Source organism: Danio rerio, chromosome 22, assembly GCF_052040795.2.
Source record: "Danio rerio strain M-AB ecotype USA chromosome 22, GRCz13ab, whole genome shotgun sequence".
Classification (NCBI taxonomy): domain Eukaryota; kingdom Metazoa; phylum Chordata; class Actinopteri; order Cypriniformes; family Danionidae; genus Danio; species Danio rerio.
Window position 1 is genome coordinate 24,067,529 of NC_141042.1, and position 19,582 is coordinate 24,087,110.

Here is a 19,582-nt window from a genome sequence, read left to right on the forward strand (position 1 = left end):
GCACATCTGCATGAGACAGAGACGCAAAAAAAGAAGAAGAAAAAGAAAAACCCTCTCGGCTGTAACCAAAGTGCCACCTACTGGATGCTCACAGACGACACGTATATAAAAAAAAAACATCCAGACTCTCTGATATTGGGAAAGTTGCTTTTAGCTGGAGCCAGTTGGAGGGTCTTGGGCTTTGTTTAAAGGCGAACTGCTTGAATAGCTCAGCAGACGCTGGCTTAAGTTTTGGCTTGGAGGCGCAGGGGGTTTTGTTTGCATTTTCCAGGCATATCTTCCCTTTTCTGCTTCCTGCCAAGCACATGAGATCAGTGCCTGGTCTGAAATAGCATATGAAATATATAATGTAAGCCTGGCTATTAAATCGACGAGACGATTGGCTGCAATGTAAAGCCCTGTTGCCGCTTCTTACAACTTGGCCATGCTCGAAGCAAAAGATGGGATTTTTTTCCCCTCTTAAAGCGGCCCGCCCTGACAAGAGAGATGAAGTTTTAACGGTTTTCAAGTCGCCGTTGAAGAGCACCATGTCTGTGTGTCGCTTCGACTGAAGACGGACTGTTGGATCTGAATGGAAGCGGAGTGATTTAAGGGACATGTGAAAGAAGCCAATGGGCAGTTTGGTTTTCCAAATCGGCGGTTTTGAAACAGTGGCTATTATTTTATTTCATACCCTGACTCTTTTCCTGGCCTTTGACTTTGTTACACCACTCACTTTGGAAAGAATGAAGCGATGGTAAAGTTAAAGGGATATGTGAAGATTTACTCTCCATTTACTCACCCTCAAGTGGTTCCAAATGTTTGAGCTTCTTTTTTCTTCTTTTGTTGAACTAAAAAAAAAAAGAGTGAATGATAACAGGGCTTTAATTTTTTGGGGTGAACTGTCTCTTTAAGAACTGATATTGTCTTAAAGCGATAGTTCACCCAAAAATATAAATTACTCATCTTCCACTTTTCCAACATCTGATGGACTTTCTTTCATATGTTAAACACAAAAGAAGAGGTTTTGCAAAACTTTATTTTAATGGTCCTTTTTGCACATTTTGTTGACTACAAGTTGCATTGCAAATACATGCCAGTTACTTCTCATTTGCGTATTAGTAGACTGTCTGCTTAATATCTGCTGATACTGCTCCTTCAACAGACATTTAACTGACTTTAAGAAACTTTGCAAGTACATGTCAACTTTCACTAACCCTAACCTCAACCTGACAGTCTACTTATAATCTAATGAGCTTTATTTGGCATGTAAATGCAATGTAGCAAAGGGACCATCAAAATAAAGTAATATCGATATCTTCCATATATTTTTTCTTCCTACTAAGAAGGTCAATAGATCTTTTCTCCCAAAATTCTTCAGAATATCTGCTTATGTGTTCAACAGAAGAAAGTAGGGAGGTACCGATCAGTTTTTTGCCCTCGTGTCAAAGTCATTTGATTTTGAGTATCTACCAATGCCGAAACCCAATCCGATACTTCTATAATATATTAAAAAAATAATAATAATAAAGAAGAACGAAGAATTAAATCCAGGATGTTTCTTATTTTCTATTTAATTCACCTTATTTTAACATTTAACATCTCTGCTAACAAACAAAGCACTTCTGTGAGGTAGCTTGATCAAGTAATAAATGACATCAATTCTTCACTTTTAGACTTTAGTGCAACAGTAAATATAAAAAAATCTAATATAAAAACAAACAGCACCTCAACTTCAAATACCCAGCAGGCAATCCCAAATTTACGTATCTCACAGTTTGCTGAAATGTTGCCGTCATCAACTTTATAATCCCTCTAACTGTTAATGTGTTATAAAATCAGAAAATTAGAATATAAATATATTATCTGGTATTCGAGTCCTGATACGGAGGTAACATCCTATTCAGATCGAGTCTGAAAGCACGTGATCGAGCCCGATTTCCAAATACATGATCGGATGTGAAACTCATTTCAGTTTAGAACCACTTGAGTCTGAGTAAATGGTGAGGAAAATAAAATTTTTGGGTGTAGTATTTAATTTCTTTCTATTTCTTCTTAACTCTGAGTAATTTGAGTGAAAATATATATTGTGATTTTTATTTTTTATAAAAAGTTATTCTTCACTGTGAAACATATTGCACATATGTTGATTGTATTCAGTCACATTCACTGTTATTTTTTATTAGTTTCATGAAATTAAATTGAAAATTAATTCTGTCCATTTTGACTATTTACAAAAAATTTTACTTGATTTTCTCAGAGCGAGCTCAAATTGCCTTAAGTCCATCAGACCCTATCAATAGTCAAGGACAGTGACATAATTTTCTCTCCTACATATAGCTGTGGGAGATGATTCCATCAGTGTAAAGCTAAAGTATTAATTGATAACTGAGCTATGGACACATTTTTATAGGGTAAAAGTTGTTTAAAAAATAACAACATATGGCCAACATAAGTTAAATCTTTCCCTTAAGACACGAAATCTTTATTTTTTATAAGTATAGACCTTTTGTTTTAGACTTGGGTCAGTAGAGTGTCAGCGGTGTTGCTTTGGAAGTATTTTGTCTCAGGGATTTTTAAAAAGTCTCTGTTAAGTCATATTAATCCATGAACCACATTAACCAGCTTCAAACTAAATCACAACATTACAAAGTTTGATTTGAATCAAATAAATAAATGTAAATCAGACAAAAGAAGGCACAGCACTGGTACAGAACTTTATTTAGGGAAAGACCTTCATGAGGTATTCATCTAAAGTTATTAATTATATATCTAAATAAACAAGTTTGTCAAAATGTATGTGTGTATTATATAAGTAATTTATACTTCTAGTATAAATTTATTTTGGACTTTGCTTCCTCAATCATACATTTGGCTTTAATTACAATGGAATAATTCAGTCTAATTTTCATAGTTTTGTGTGTTTACTAAGTAAAATAATAATATGCATGAAACATCTACATTCAGTATTATTTGTAAATTTGAAATTAAACAAATTGTGTTTGCTTCTATGTTCGAGTCAACTCGGTTATAAAAAGGCACAACAATCTTTAAAACACTGATAGAAAAAGCATGCGACTTGCTCCAAGTAATGTCTCTTCCTCTGGTAGGAAACTGCAAAAGTCATCGAGCCATGTCATGTGTTGTTTTCTTTAAGTTTGAACTTAAACTTTGTTTCTTTAAGTTATACAAAATGTTGTAGATTAATATGTCAACTCTGTTATTGTGATATTTCAGGGAATTTCTATCCGCTTTTTGAAAACAGTATGATGGAAAAGCATTATATTCAGCCTGATCTCACGAGGAAACGTTACTATTTTATGTTTTGTCAGTTTAGTGGCTAATTCATAGGAAATCATACGAGTTCAGTTGTACGAAAAAGTAGCATTTTAAAAAGGATGCGTGGCACCCAACCGCGCCCCAAAACCCAACCATCATTGGGGGATCAGTAAATCGAACTAAATTGTATGAATGAGATCATACACATTCATACGAATTAGCCACTAAATCAAAAAGTTACGATTTGCCGTGGGATAGTGTTGTTATATCTGCATCATCTTTTTTTCATTAGCATTTTAAACTAAAGGGCAAAAGGATGGAAAACGTCAACCCTGTTATTATTATATTTTAAAACAAGTTAAACAACACTTATTAACATAATAAAATGTCCTCTATCACTATTTAAGCAGTTTGCATTAATTTACAATATTTATAAGGGGTTTAGTTTACTGTAAATCATACATTGGTTATATATCATTCCAGTTTAAGGGAAATTAATGTAAAATACTTGAAATGATTAGGTTTCATGACGTAGATTTAGGTTGTAACGTCAAGTGACCAAAAAGATGTTGACTTTGGTTGATTTTCGGTTGTGTTGGAAAGTGACCAAAATCCAACGTCACGCCAACATCTTAAATCATATTGACGTCAAAAACTGTCATTTATTCATCAGGTATGGCAATCAAAATCTAACGCCAGATAGACGTCATAAGGTCCAAACAACGTCAAGCTATAACATCATACGACATTGATATTTGGTTGATTTTTGGTTGGACGTTGGACATTGACGTCGGCCTCACATTGAGTTCTGACGTCAAAACAATTTTCATTTTCAAACACGTGCAAAAACATCCCTACAGCGTCAATCTGACATCATGTTGATGTCTTGTGTCTGCTGGATGTTTAAGGCCATTTCGGTCATCATACAGTAAACATCCATCATCTTGTCATCATTGGCATACATCCAAACATTCTCTGGGTCAATGCATGTAAAGATTTTGGACATCTTCTTGAACTATTTTAGTGCTTCCAAATAGTTTGCTGCATAAAGCGCTCATGTCTTGAGGTAGTTCATTCTAACGCGATTTACCTTCTATGTGCGCTTTGATTGGACAGGAATCACAGGACTGATTTTTCTAATCCCCATAGACATGAAGAAATAAAGTAGTGACTGCAGGTTGAAGGAAAGTAGTGGAGTAAAAGTATCAGTACTGCTCTAAAATGTACTCAAGGGAAAGTAAAAGTACCCATTCTTAAAACTACTTAGTAAATTGCTAATTTCTGAGAAAAAAATACTCAATTACAGTCACTTGAGTATTTGTAATTTGTTACTTTACACCACTGCTTGGTAGAAAGCTAATTAAAACTCAAGAATAGATAATAAATGTTAGTTTTAGAAAGACTAACTAACATAATGACTTTTAGCACATGTATCTGCTTGTATGGGTTACAGGTTTGCTTTTCTGTGTGTGTTTCAGTAGAAGGTGTTTGAGATGCAGGCCTGGTGTTGCCATCCTTCGCTCACCTTGTTTTAATAAACACCTCTGCTTGTAGAAAACACAAGAGAGAGGCCAGACTCTCTGAACAGCGGAGTCTGCTTCACAACTCAAGGGGCTACAAAACTGCAAACACAAACACACACACACACACACAGCAAATGAATGTGACACAGTTCCGCAGGTGCATCCAAACCCCTTCACTTAAGCCAAAGTGGCTTGCCGGCCAGATTTATGGCCCTGACACAGGAATCCATTAAAGCCTTTTGGAGGATTCAAGGCCTGAACCCCCCGTAATCGCTTTCATTATAGCTGCCGGCTACTAGCGAGTGGGGCAATCAGTGCCCAACATGTGTTCCTGTTTATTCCAATGGCAAAGTGTTCGCTACACGCATCTCTCAGCTATTTTTATGGACAGGGTGGCCGTTAACCCATTCTGCATGCACCGATACCCAAGATTTTCGCCCAAGCTATTACAGCGAGCCTTGACCAGTTGATCCGTCCGGTTAGCAACGTAGCGTGACGTTTTCCTCGCGCCTCGGGCTCAGCGGTTTAGTGGCGTGCTTTGATAATGTGGCAAACGGCAGTTTATGGCCTACTTTAGTGAGTGGCGGCGCGTTTGCGTTTGCGTGTCGTGGACGGCTAGTTAATGGCGAACCCTAAAGCCTGGGGCTGCCGCCGCGTGAAGCTGTGCCCAATAATGCTTCAATTCTTTAATTTGCCAATTAAACGTGTTGCACAGGTGTGTTATAAAAGCCAAGGGATTAGCAAACCTGGCACCTTCGGCGGGGACACGGATTAATGTTGTCGCTTTGTAATGGGGACAAAGTTTTCAAAGTTTTTTTTTTATAAATATTCAAGAAATGTGTTGCTTTTTTAGGTTAGCTGTGGTATTAATGTATTAATGTTTCAATCTTTTTTTTTTTTAGTATCAAAACCTGAAGTCATCTCCACACACGCTCTATCCTGACAGTTATAACAATGACGACAATGCTAGCAGGTAAGGGTTTTAAGTGTATTATTAAAGTATAGTAATATTGTTTTGACATTTTTGGATTTGTCAGGGTTTTTTTTATAATCAGAAGACTCATCAGGGATGCATTAGTTTAGCAAATATACAGTTGAATTCAGAATTATTAACCCTCTTGAATTATTTTCACCTAATTTCTTTTTAACAGAGAAAAGATTTCTTCAGCACATTTCTAAACATAATAGTTTAAATAACTCATCTCTAATAACTGATTTATTTTATCTTTTTCATGATGACAGTAAATAGTATTTGACTAGATATTTTTCAAGACACTTCTATACAGCTTAAAGTGACATTTAAAGGCTTAACTAGGTTAATTAGGTTAACTAGGCAGGTTAGGGTAATTAGGCATGTTATTGTATAATGATGGTTTGTTCTGTAGACTGTTGAAAAGAAAATATGGCTTAAAGTGGCTAATAATTTTGAGCTTGAAATGGCTTTTAATAAATTAAAAACTACTTTTATTCTAGCCGAAATGAAACAATTAAGACTTTCTCCAAAAGAAAAAATATTATCAGACATACTGTGAAAATTTCCTTGCTCTGTTAAACATCATTTGGGAAATATTTAAAAATGAAAAACATTTAAATGGGGGCTAATAATAATAATTTTAACTGTACTATAATAATATATGGTTCTTGAGCAGCGGATCACCATATCAGAAAGAATTTCAAACTGCATGTTACATTGAAGACAGGAATAATTCTCTTAAAGTATTCACCTTTAAATCACAGGAGTAAATAAAATATAAACTACACTATGGGTCAATGGTTTTAGAAATGTATGATTTTTTTATGTTTTTTTATTCACTTCATTGAACGTTCAGTTCAATGCATGTTTATTTCTATAGCGCTTTTACAGTGTAGATTGTGTCAAATCAGCTTATTATAGACGTTTTTATTTGATAGATTATAAAACTTTTATTTGATCATAATGCAATGATGTGCACTTTTTGTAAAGCTGCTTTGAAACAATAATGAATAAAAAAAAACCTCTGCACAAATAAACTGCAATTAAATTGAATTTTGCACCAAGCCTGCATTTATTTGATCTTAATTACAGCAAAAACAGTAACATTTTGACACATTTTTATTATATAAAATAACTTTTCTACTTATATATTTTGTTCGAAATATTATATATTTTTTAAAATGTAAATATAAATTTAAAAATGCTCATTTATCAGCAAATATATTGTTACGTTATAAATGTCAATCATTTTGATCAATTTGATTAATCTTGCTAAACATTCATTTATTCATTCTTTTTTTTTTGTCGGCTTAGTCCCTCAGGGTCGCCACAGTGGAACGAACCGCCAACTTATCCAGCCGCAACCCATCTCTGGGAAACATCCACACACACATTCACACACTTTGGACAATTTAGCCTACCCAATTTACCTCTACCGCATGTCTTTGGACTGTGGGGGAAACCGGAGCACCCGGAGGAAACCCACGCAAAGGCAGGGAGAACATGCAAACTCCACACAGAAACGCCAACTGAGCCGAGGTTCGAACCAGCGACCTTCTTGCTGTGAGGCGACAGCACTACCTACTGCGCCACGGCCTCGCCCTTGCTAAACATTGCATCACAAAATAATAATGAAAACACACACTGTAAAAAGTCATTTGTTAGGTTTATTTAATTGAATTATGCAAACCCGTTGCTCTAATTCAAGTTATCATAACTTTATCACAGTACTGTTTACTAATGTAGAAAAAGTCATTTTTATTTGTACTGAGTCACATTGACTTAGGTCAATTAAGTCATCTTAATTTAATAACAAGTATTATTTACTATTGCAGTAAAAGTAATTCTTGCTCATATTGAGTCACATTTGGTCAATTAAGTTAAGTTAACTCACCTGAATGTGTACTCTGAGGAATGATGCTAGTAAAGTTTACTTAAACTACAGTCTTAATCATGCATAATTAAATTGTATGGTAACATGGTAACTAGTAAAAACCACAGGTGTCGGTTCAACACTTGTTTTTTGTTCTGAAACTTTTGACTGATTCAGTAATAAAATGGGTATTTTAAATTGTAATAATATTTTACAATTTAGCAGTTTTTGGTGCATTTTTGATCAAATTAATGTAATTGTAATGAGCAAAATGTGCTTCTTTTAAAAACATTTTAAAAAATCATGGTGATTCCAAACTTTTGACCCATTGTTTATGTTTTCCACAACATTTATGAGGTAAACAGCATCTATTTGTAAAGGCAACACTGCCCTCTGGTGCTTTTTTCTCTCCCATATGGCTTTGGGTTTACAGCCTGCCTGCGTGTGTTTGTTCAGAATCTCATCTGAGGACAGCGGGGAGGTGCCGTCCTACAATGAGGACAGTGATGAGTCTGATTTAGAGCTTCGGTCTGAAGTCAGTCAGTCAGGACAGATGAACCTGCTGGAGGAGATTCTGGACTCGCTCAGTACATCCCACATCGAGCAGGGCCGACTGTCCGCCGCCAAGAGCCTTGACTTCTTCAGGTCATTCGAAGACCTCGACTACAATCCCAAGGTCAGAGATTTCATTCATTCATTAATTGATTATTAACATATATTGATAATTAACATATCATAAATAATTATTATATTATATTTATATAATAATAATTGTTTTATTATTATTATTATTATTTTACTATTATTATGATGATTATTATTATTATTTGATTATTATTACTATTATTTCTATTATTATTTCTATTATAATTATTTATTATTATTAATAATACTGTTATTTGTATTATTATTATTATTATCATTATTATTATTTATTATTTTATTACTTTTATTTTACTATTAATATTGTATTATTATTATTATTATTGTTATTATTATTACTATTTTATTATTATTATTATTATATTTATAATATAATTTTATTATTATTTATATAATACAAATTATTATTCTTTTATTTATATTTTTATTAGATTTGATAAATAAATTTATTCTTTTCATACAAGTAAATTCATATTTGATTAATTATTTTCTCATTTCTGAGGTTCTGATATTAATATAAACATAAAGATATGTATTATTTAAATATTTATGGATTTTATATTTATCACTTAAAATTGTACTGATGTGTATTAGCTATAAAAATGTATAATATTTCTTTGTTTAATTAATTTATTGTTCTTTGTTGTTTATTGTTGCATATGTTTGAATGTATTCATAATTAGTTCATTGTTTTATTTTATTTATTTGTTTGTATATTGCTCCACTTTATTTATTATTAATTATTTTAATTATTATTAAACTATATTCATTATAAACGTATTTAAATGGTTTCATTATTTAAATTTCATTTTTTAATAATTTGCGATTTTTAAATAGTTTTTAATAGTAATTTATGCTAATTCAATTTATTAAATTAAAAGATCTATCTATATTGCAGAAGACAGAGTTTTAATTTGACAATTTTCGATTATTTTTGAGTAATTATGTTCAGTTTCAACAGTTAGTCAGGATCTTATGTTGACAAAATCTCAAATCTGTGCCATGATCTTGTGAATGTTTTGTACTGTTTCCAGAAAAGCTTCAAGTCTCCTCTGTGCAGTAGTCCTGCTGCAACCGGATGTGAAGTAGGAAATGGAGAGCCAGCCGGCTGGAAAACAGGTCAAGATGACAGCGCTGTCCACGGTAAACATCTCCCGCCTTCACCTCGACGCCAAACTAGCTCCTGCTCCCTTCCAGTCCATCCTCCCCCTCCCACCGAAGACATCCCGATGAGGAACTCTCTCCCAGAGACTCCCACAATACAGATCCTGTTTCCCGACATGGAAAAGGCAACCAATTCAGCTGATGGCCTACTGAGCCCCGAAAAAAAGCACCCAGCAGCTCGAAGCCTCTCCAGACAGAAGGTCCTTTCCAGAAAAACCCAGAGGCCCCATCAGGAGCACAAAACAGCAAGCGGACAGCTTTCAGTGCATGTACCCTGGGAGAGGGAAAAGCAGCTCCTGGGCACAGGTATAGAAGGAGACAGTAGTGAGACTCAGGAGAAAGGCTTGTTAGAGGAGATCGAGTCCATGTGTCGCATTAGCATGGCCTTTGATAGCAACCAGGAGTTCATTCAGAACAACAGCAGTCGGGACAAATCCTGAGACAGCAGCACAACACTTTTTCATCATTGTTTGTTTTGTCTTCTGACGTCACCACCAGCACTCTTCATATGTGAAGGATCTGCAGGGGTTTAGTGGTTTATATGAATGATCGGTCCTCTTATTTCTTAACCAAAGGGCAAAGGTTTGGGATCAGTATTATTTTTTTACATCTGCTCACCAAGGCAGCATTTATTTGATCAAAACTTGAGTGAAAAATGTGAAGAGTTATTACTTTTTAAAATAAGCGTTTATTATTATTTTTGTAGATTTCAAATAGAATTTTAAAGATCACACAATCTTTTAGAAATCTTTCTAATATGATGATGATCGCCACACATGCAAACAATGGCTGTCTCATTTCAGAGGCTGCATCCTCCGAAGGATGCATTCGAAGGGCGCTGCGTCATTGCAGCCGACGAAGGTTGAATCATTTTAAACAAAAATCGATGGCTCCTTTAAATGCAGCCTCAAAATGCATGCTTCGTTTCCCAGGCAATGAAGGACACAACCAGTGGATCTTTTGTGGCCTTGAACGTTCCAAGATTGTTTGCGGCTGGACGTTTTCAACAGAAAGCTCCAGATTAAATGTATTAATTAGGTTTAGTTTACTTGAATATCTAAACACATGTTAAAAAACAAAACACCCATATCTTACTAAGAGATCTGTCCTCTGTGGACTAGATCATCTCATTTCAAAATGTTCGATCATCTGGCAGCCTTTGAAATGAGAGGCAGCCTTTGAAATGAGACGGTTATTATTATTATTATTATTATTAAGTTAAAAATATTTGGACTGCCATATGTGATATTCTGAACAATTAAAATATATTAAAAATGCATCTTTTTTAATTCATTAGGGACACATTACATTGTTAAAAATAAAATATATAACTTTATTTTCATCAAAGAATATTTTCCACAAAACTATAAAGCAGGAAAAATGTTTCCAAAATTGATAATTAGAAAGTCGTGATTAATGATTGAGTACTAGTAATAATTGATCTTAACAAAACAGCAAATCAGCATAATGGACCCTTTTCACAGGACGGTTATGATGCGTTTAACAGTCATCAGCATCTTAATTCCTTAAAAGTTTAAAATTGAGATTTTTTAAAATAACTTGAACATTTATATGCATTTATGTCTGTTGTATATTATCTTTGCCTCAAATTATAAAAAACGAACTACCGCTTGTGCGAGAGGTTTCTAATGCAGCAGCTATGTTTGAGGACAGTAAATTTGACGTTATTCTCTCCTCTGGCTGCCGTCATTAGTCTCACACAATTGTTTTTCTTTTTCTGAACGTTTTTATAACACCATTAAGAAATTTTTCTTTTATAATTTGAGCAAATGAGATTGTAACAAAATTATTAGTTTTATTCTCCTATTCCCTGTGCTCTAAGATTTTTTCATCTATGACGACTTCCGCTACTGAGAAACCCGGAAATGTGAAAAGGTTCTATAGAATAAGTTCTGAAGGATCATGTGACACTGAAGACTGGGTAAATGATGCTTAAAATTCATTATAAAATCAATTGAGTACATTGTATTTTTAAACTGGATTCTATAGACCAGGGGTGTCTGAACTCGGTCCTGGAGGGCGGTATCCTGGAGAGTTTAGCTCCCAACACACTTCAACCAGCTAATCAAGCTCAAACTAAATATACTAGAAACTTCCTGGCAGGTTTGTTGAAGGAAGTGGGAGCTTAACTCAGGAAGACACTGGCTCTACAAGACTGAGTTTGGACACCCCTGCTATAGACCATTTCAATGTGGTCATGTCCTTGGCCAATGGACATTTCCTGCTTCAAACTTTCCTACATTTCAAACTATTTCAATTTCTTTTTCAAACTTATTTACTTTTAAGAGGTAATACAATCATAACTTAATGTTACAACTACTATCATAACATTGTTTATTAATATTTGGATTCTCGGAAGCTATAGAAATTAAAAATGTAAAGTAGGAAATAAGTTGGGACTATTGTTTTTGTTTATATCCCTCAAAAATGTTAATCTCTTTAGAATTTTAAATTGTAATAATATTTCACAACTTTATTTACTGTAATTTTAATCAAATAAATTTAGCTTTGGTGAACAAAATATATTTTATTTTTAAAAAAATATATCTTACTGATGAAAAACTTTTGCCCAGTAGTGTACATTCAGATAGAAAACAAGGCTTAAAGGGATTTAATTCGACATCCAGTTTTATTTATTTCAGCAGATGATTTGCATTTCGTATCGCTGTTTCGATAAATCACTGTGGATGACGGAGTGAACTTCTCTCTGTTTGTAGTTTACTAAATCATACAAAAGTATTTAACTAGCTTAAATATGATGCCTTAAACATATTTAATTTGCTTTGACGCAGTGTTTGATGACTGTGACACCGTAGCTGGCTAAGCTTGCTAACTGCTATCACTAACTTCTGCATGCAATGCATCTTAAAAAGACATATTTATGTAAGCCAGATGGACAGCTGGTTCACAATTTGCTATATTTTTAAAGAGAAAAGTATTTTTTCAAAGACAGTTCTCAGGTTTCTGCTTTTATCCAAGATGACACAACAATCCCAATTAGCTTTTTTATTTTAAAGGATTAATAGTAATAATAGAAATATTGTTTTTCTCGTTTGAAACGTGACAATATTTGGTACTGATAAATAAATAAATATACATTTTACTCTGCTTATTAGTATATGATCAGTCTGACCTTTAGTCTAAGACCAAATAAATATGAAATATGAAAAAAAAATCAACCAGTGACAAGTGTGACAACCGCAAACCTGGCAACTCTGCTTCTGATGATACATTGGGATTTAAAGTGAAACGATTGGTCTATGCAAGAACTGAACTTCGACGTATCACTGGAAGTCATATTACTTTTAAAAATTCTGGTATATTTATTTTTGGGTAAACTATTCTTTGAAAAAACGAAAGTACTACAAGGGGTGCTGTAGCTGCATTAGCATAAACTAGGTACATCCTACTAGGGTTGTCACAAAACTGGAATTTGGTATCAAATGATACTGAAGTTTTAACAATGTCTATTTCCTGGTAACATTTAAGTGCTGTTGACCACGTTCTTAAACGGCGCTGATTTGCCAATGTGTTCACATGCTCAACTGAACTACTGACTATGCTTGGCTTTTGGAGGCGTGACGTAATAATACTCAACCACTTTGCCTAGGCAAAGAATTTAAAACAAGATTTTTTTTTAGAACATTTAAAATGTTGTACAATGTTGTAAGTCTGTCGGTTTGTCCATTAATGCTATCCCGTCGCGCATATTTTGGTCATCACATGATCTGTTTGAAGCGCATACTAGAATTGATTCGCTAAATGAGTTGACATTTTAGTTTATGTGCATTTGATATTATCAGTTAAAAGGTTTAACCCTCTCTACAACTACCTATAGTTACATAAAAAAGTTTGTTATGCGTATTTTTAAAATATATGCTCATCTTGCTGTTTTTTTAATGCAATATTATAAAATGCGCATAAAAATATGCGGGTGAAAGCGGCTACAGTATATATAAATTCAATTTGTTTTCAAAAAAAAAAAAAAAGAAACCTTTAAAATTTTAGAATCTAATAATGCACTTAATGAAAAGCCAGAGTCAACCTGCAGTGTATTGCTTTGAGTTGGTGCTGTCCCGGACGAGCCCCCCCTCAAACAAGTCATATTTGTGTACACTGAATCAATAAAAAAATCGTTCAAAAAAGCTGCGATTCATCTGTGGATCGCTTGAATGTCAGCTTATAGACGTGATTTGAAATGCTCCAGTGTCCCTGTGTCTGTAGTTATATTCTGGAAACAGAGGTAAGTTCGGTGAACCGATGACCTTCATGGCCAATCACAGTCGTTTCTGTTGAGCTTGTGAACAAAATGGCAAATCACCCCTGTTTAAGAACATGCTTAACAGCGCTCAAATGTTTGTGGGAAATGGATGTTTTTAAAACTTCAGTATCAATTGGCACCAAATTCCAATATCTTTATTACCCTACATCCTAAAATAGCGTAACGATTGCTTAACTGCTACATTCGATGAGCAGCGAACTTTGCAACCTTCAAACAAGTGCGTTCCGTAGTATGAATGTGTGTAATAATCTTAATGTGTCATTTCACTTGCATTTATGAATCCTATCCTGCGGCCTCATGGGATAGTAAAATGTCCATTAGATGCGCACTTTAAAGTGTTTGATCATCGGCGTATTGTTCTCCAACTGTTACTATAACTTCAGACATGCACCGTTATTAAATTACTATACAATACGGAGGTATTTAAGATGTGAAAATTGACTATAGATAAAGACGTAACTTCAGCCATGGTGGTTCGAAGAGAAACTTGCTAGTTTTGTAAATATTTGAACATAACTACCCCTCCTCATTACTGACTAGCAAGGTCAAACTCATAGTTTAGTTACAGAACAGTTTACTGTTGTCCTTTGTTTCACTCATTCATATCAGCTGTGGCTGTGGCCTTCAAAGCTTTACTGCCGCAACAAACAGGAAGCGGTCATTAGATCCAGCACTTGTTTCTTTAGTGGCTGGTGAATTGTTTGGGCTGTTGGGCAGAGTGATTTAGGACACGTGCCATGCTGTCGGACACTTTAATGACTCTCCTCACCCCTCCGCTGTGGTAACGATATGGCTGTAAAAGCGTTCAGAGTTTTAGGACCTCTGTCTCGAATCAAGCTAGACTTCTCTCTGTGTCGCGGTTAGGCTCAAAGCTGTCCTGGAAAAACTATATGCCAACAAATCAAAGCTATGCAAAGTCCCAGTCAGTGTTAGTGTAGAACTTCTAATGCATATGATTTACTGGTTTAGAGGGATCAGGGAATCCAAATAAGAGTAGTTAGGGTCTATTGTAACACTGTCGAAACTAAAGGTACGTGTATTTAAAAAGTGTGAGTTATTATTGTATGACATGAAATGCAGGTTGGTGCCACTTTTTATTTTATTTTTAAATTAGTTTTTTTGTTTTTTCCACATTGCTATATGGTATTTTATGTAAATGGGAGGTCGCAATTACGTGTACGGTATTAACAATCAACTTAAGGGAATTTCTGAAATGAAATGTACCCCCATAATGTATTTAAGTGTAAGGTTGTGCCTTAACTGAGTTCATCTGCTTCTTTTTCACATACAGCCTCTTTTAGACTATTGTCCAAACCTGTTTATACTATTGGCGATAACAGTAATGGTAGCAATACAGATTCTCATTTGACGGCCAATCAGAAACCAGACTATCTAGCTTTAAAAGTGCCATGGAGTGCATCGATTGTTAAAATGTTCAAATCCGTTTACGTACCCCTTATATACATTTCTGGAGAGCGCAAAATACGTCCTATGAGCTACGTTTTTTTTTTTGTTGCAGTTTTTGTTTTTGCAAATCCACCAGAGGCCGCTGTGTATGCTTTTGCAGATTTCAAATTTCTCTCGCGAGTGCCAATCATGCCTGCTCTTCTCACTTCTATATATCAGAGACTGCTGTCAACTGACTAACTGAATGACCAACCGACCGATCCCTCCTCCTTCGCTAAACCCAACCAATATTGTTTTAAAAATCACAGATTGAACTGCACACCCTCTTCCCTGAACTCAATCGCAAGATTTTGAAATGCAATCCAAAAACAGAAAAGCACACTGATTTTTACCACGTTTTCAGATTTTACCACATTCTCAAAGGTTTATTTTAGTTAGAAAGAGGGAATAAAATATGAAAGTTTGCCTTAAAATTAGTCTTAATTATAGTCATACTCAACAAAAGGAGTCGACAGATATATATGCAAAGTATGTGTTTTGTGGTTTTAACTTCTATGAAAACAGGTAGGAATTAAATATCAACCTCCTCATAGATATACAAGTTTAGAAGTTTATTATCATCCTTTTATTTCATAAAAATGACAGATAGCTGAGTGAGATGACACGATGCATAAATGTGCATTATGTTCAGCAGTCTACATATGTTTGTTGCCTCATTACAAACAAATGTGCAAATTTCATAATATACGCATTAAGCTAACAAAGGATAGAGTCAAACAGACCTTATGCCTTTCTAACGAGCTGTTATGAAGAGATGCTCCATGCCTGGTTGCATTACCTGAAAGCTTCATCAATAAATGACCATTTTTAAAATAAGAATCCCACGCGCATAGTAATTCTAATGCAAGCTTAGATAAACTTTAAAAATGTGTTCTTGTCTAAATCTTATTAGGAAATGTTGTGGCCTATCAAATGCTGCTAGGAGTGTGCATATTGGTTCCGATTGGCCTGTTTTTGACCAGGATTTTACACACAGGATTTAGATGAGAACAAGGAAACAATGGTGTTTCAGGCCAACGTTATGCAATTTCCATGTACTGAACTTTTTTTTTTTAATACAGCTATACCTCGCTAAATCCAGATTTGCATTCTATGGCACCTTTAAAGAATTTGAGTATTTAAAGTGAAAGTACAGAGTTGCAGAGTGATCTTGTTTTAACAACACACTAATATCTGAAGTTACCATTATAGTTATTGTTTTTAGCATGAATGGACCTTAACTTATGTAGGGAATCTTGTGCATGAGGAAACCCTATTGATAAAAGTACGGTCACATTAGTAATAATTCAGATAAATTTAGAGGGCAAAAAAACAGGTCGACAGTATTGCAGTCCATCAACCTAAACCCAATGCAAACTTTTTACACTCTCACACAGAATTGAAATGCCTGGAATTTGCATGAATAAGAAAAATATAATCACAACCGGTTTAGGTTTTGGAGCAGAGCTTGAACGTTTCACAGGTACTTTAGTAGTCATTTAGATTCTTTAGTTCAGTTCATTTGATCTGAATCAAAAAGAAAATGATAGATTAGGTACAGGGCCCTGCACATGACATGCAAAAAAAAAAAGATAAATCATGGGCATAATTTCTTAAATAATTCCCTCAGTTTATTAGAGCATGAGTACGATTTATTCCTTTGTTCCCTTGATTTACTAAATCATGTGCACAGTTTAGTATTTTGTGTCCGCATTCTAGGTAAATCGTGCACAAAATGATAATCATTGCCTTTATTAAACAGAATTCCTAATGCTATACTATACTATAACATGAAGTATAATACACGAACAAGAAGTACACCCAAGTTTATTATTTCATACACACGACTTACCTTGAACGAAGGTGTGAAGGCCACACATAACTTCAACCGACTGATCGGTAGTCCCATATGGAATCTGCGTGCGCAGAAATACAATATTTCCACAGATTTTGAGGCCATCATTGGGTCTATTTATTTACTTGTGTAAATGTGTGTAAATTTATATTTATTCAGTTTTTAAAATAATTTCAGTAATAATATTAACTAAAATGAAAATGTTCATTAAATAATTTTTTATGATACAGTTTTTGTAAAGTCATTTTTTTTCTTTTAGTTGATATATTATACGATAGACTATAAACGTGGATCTAATTGGATTTGCATTATAAACATTAAATAAATATTCCAAAAAATCATTCCTCCTCATAAATCCACAGATTTTTTTTTTCTTTTTATAAAATTATGCACAGAAATAGCAAAAAACGTCCGCAGATTATGTCTGGCCCTACTGATCGGTCTTGCATAAATTGTTTACAACAAGGGAATGAATGAGTGTATCAAGTGCACAATTTAATAAATCAAGGGAACTAATTAAAAAATTGTCGACGCACTTTTGTAAATTAAGAGATCAAATTAAAATCTTGTCTACTCTAGTAGAGCAAGGGAACAAATTACTAAACTGCACCCTTAATTTATTTTTTCCTTGTCATGTGTGGAGGCTCTGCAATTTAGCTCTGGTTTGCTTAGCATCCACAAAATCAAGTGGATTTTGTTGCATTTGTTTTCAAAACTTGACAAGCATCCGAAACAATCCATACTTGTTGAATGTGTGAATACAGCATGGTGTTTTAATCATCTGGGATAAAACTCATGAAGATCTAATAAGTCAAAACAAAACCTGGAATTTCTCTGTCACGCGCTTTAATGAAGATTACACCTTTATAGAACTGTATTGGCCAATGTTGTGACGAGGAGAAAAAAAAGCTATCTATTCTTTTATGATCACATTTAGAGACACAATGTCCTGTTTTTGGTCCATTTAGATATTTTTGGTCCATGTTGGATTCGTTTGAATTCAGTTTCTGGAAGTTAACTGAGACCCAGCTTCTCAGTGCGCTTGGTACAGTTGCTTTGTTCAGATGGCAGTGTTTAAAGTTATTCAACTAAACCACACTCACAGAGCAATCGCACAAAAACAAATTAGTTTTACCCAAACATAGGCTTCCTTAGTGTGTATATATAGATATAGGTACTTGTTTTAAAACAACCCGGAAATACTGAATGTCAGAAAACTTTGCCTATACTAATCTGTTTGTAGCAGGGGTGTTTAAACTCGGTCCTGGAGAACCGGTGTCCTGCAAAGTTTAGGTCCAACCCCAATCAGACACACCTGGGCTAGCTAATTAGGCACTTACTAGGCTTTCTGGAAACATCCATGCAGGTGTGTTGAGACAAGTTTGAGCTAAAATCTTCAGGAAATAGGCCCTTCAGGACTGAGTTTGGGCACCCCTTGTTTATAGGTTTGTGGATAATAATAAAACCATTACTCGGTACAAAACCACTCAAGCAGGATCTCAGAAAGGCCACATGCAATCAAGTTGTACATTTTCACTGTATGTTTATTGTAGTTGTTCATTTTAATACTGTGTATTTGGAAAACATGTATGGTTTGCATCATTGTTGTCAATCATGTCTTAAGTGTGTTTTGAATGACTTCATGTCTTAATAATGTAACGACTGAAAATTCTGATTAGCTAGAATTTTGCCTTGCGACGATAATTAACCCATTTTCTTTCTGATTTTTTGTTGCTAATTAGGAAAGTAAACTTGATTTGATTTAATATAATTATAGCATTATTTTGGAATCTGGTCATAGTTAACGTTGTCGTAGAAACTACCAAGTGTTTTTGAAAAGGTGTACTTCAAAATGTCATTATTTTTGCAAGTTCACTCTTTCACCAGTTACTTTTTTTTAAATCCAAACACTACTTGAAACTAGACGGTAACCATATAAATCGAGGAAAGAAAATGCTACCCAAATTTATTTTTTGTTCAATCTTTGCTGTTTACATAGGCTCGTTATTGACGTGCGTTTCTGTTGTGTAGTTAGTATTTTTGTTTTTGTGCTGCTGGGAATCCTTTTAAAGATGCATGTGCACACTTGGCCATTGACTTTTTTACTTTATAGTATTGCGACGCTCTTCGTTTTTAGATCTGTTTCTTTTTTGTTTCTGTTTCTAAGTTGACTATGTAGCTGCTGTAGCTGAATCACTGGACTCTCCAAACTGCGCTTTTGAATGTTCAACACAATGTTTTCGTTACACATATAATCTTTTACTCACCATTCGTGCTTGATTTTTCTTGAATGTTCTTCGGTACAGTTTAGTTTGTGGTGGTTGAAGTGCTTTGGAGTGAGTGAAGCTGGATGGTTGAACTCCACCGCATGCTCTCAGTGCAGTTATTTTGTTTTCAAGTGCAAATTAGGTCAGTCTGGTGTGTTATTACAGGAACTACTGGTACCACTGTATGCACTGTGAACTCAAATAAATTATATATATGTCCTTACAAGGGTTGCTTCCGTCTTTATTTGACCTCAACA

At 34.5% G+C, this 19,582-nt stretch overlaps 1 protein-coding gene across 4 annotated transcripts in view; it reads left to right on the top strand.

Annotated features, from left to right (window-relative positions):
• dennd1b (DENN/MADD domain containing 1B) overlaps positions 1 to 15,222 on the top strand; it is a 207,361-nt gene extending 192,139 nt beyond the window's left edge. For all 4 annotated transcript variants that reach the window (XM_087304383.1, XM_087304384.1, XM_087304385.1 and 1 more), the window contains 3 exons: positions 5,684 to 5,754; positions 8,084 to 8,303; positions 9,325 to 15,222. In XM_087304383.1, the coding sequence (XP_087160509.1) occupies positions 5,684 to 5,754; positions 8,084 to 8,303; positions 9,325 to 9,894 (861 nt within the window). In that variant the 3' untranslated portion in view covers positions 9,895 to 15,222. The remainder of the gene's footprint in view (positions 1 to 5,683; positions 5,755 to 8,083; positions 8,304 to 9,324) is intronic.
• The last annotated feature ends 4,360 nt before the right edge of the window (positions 15,223 to 19,582 follow it).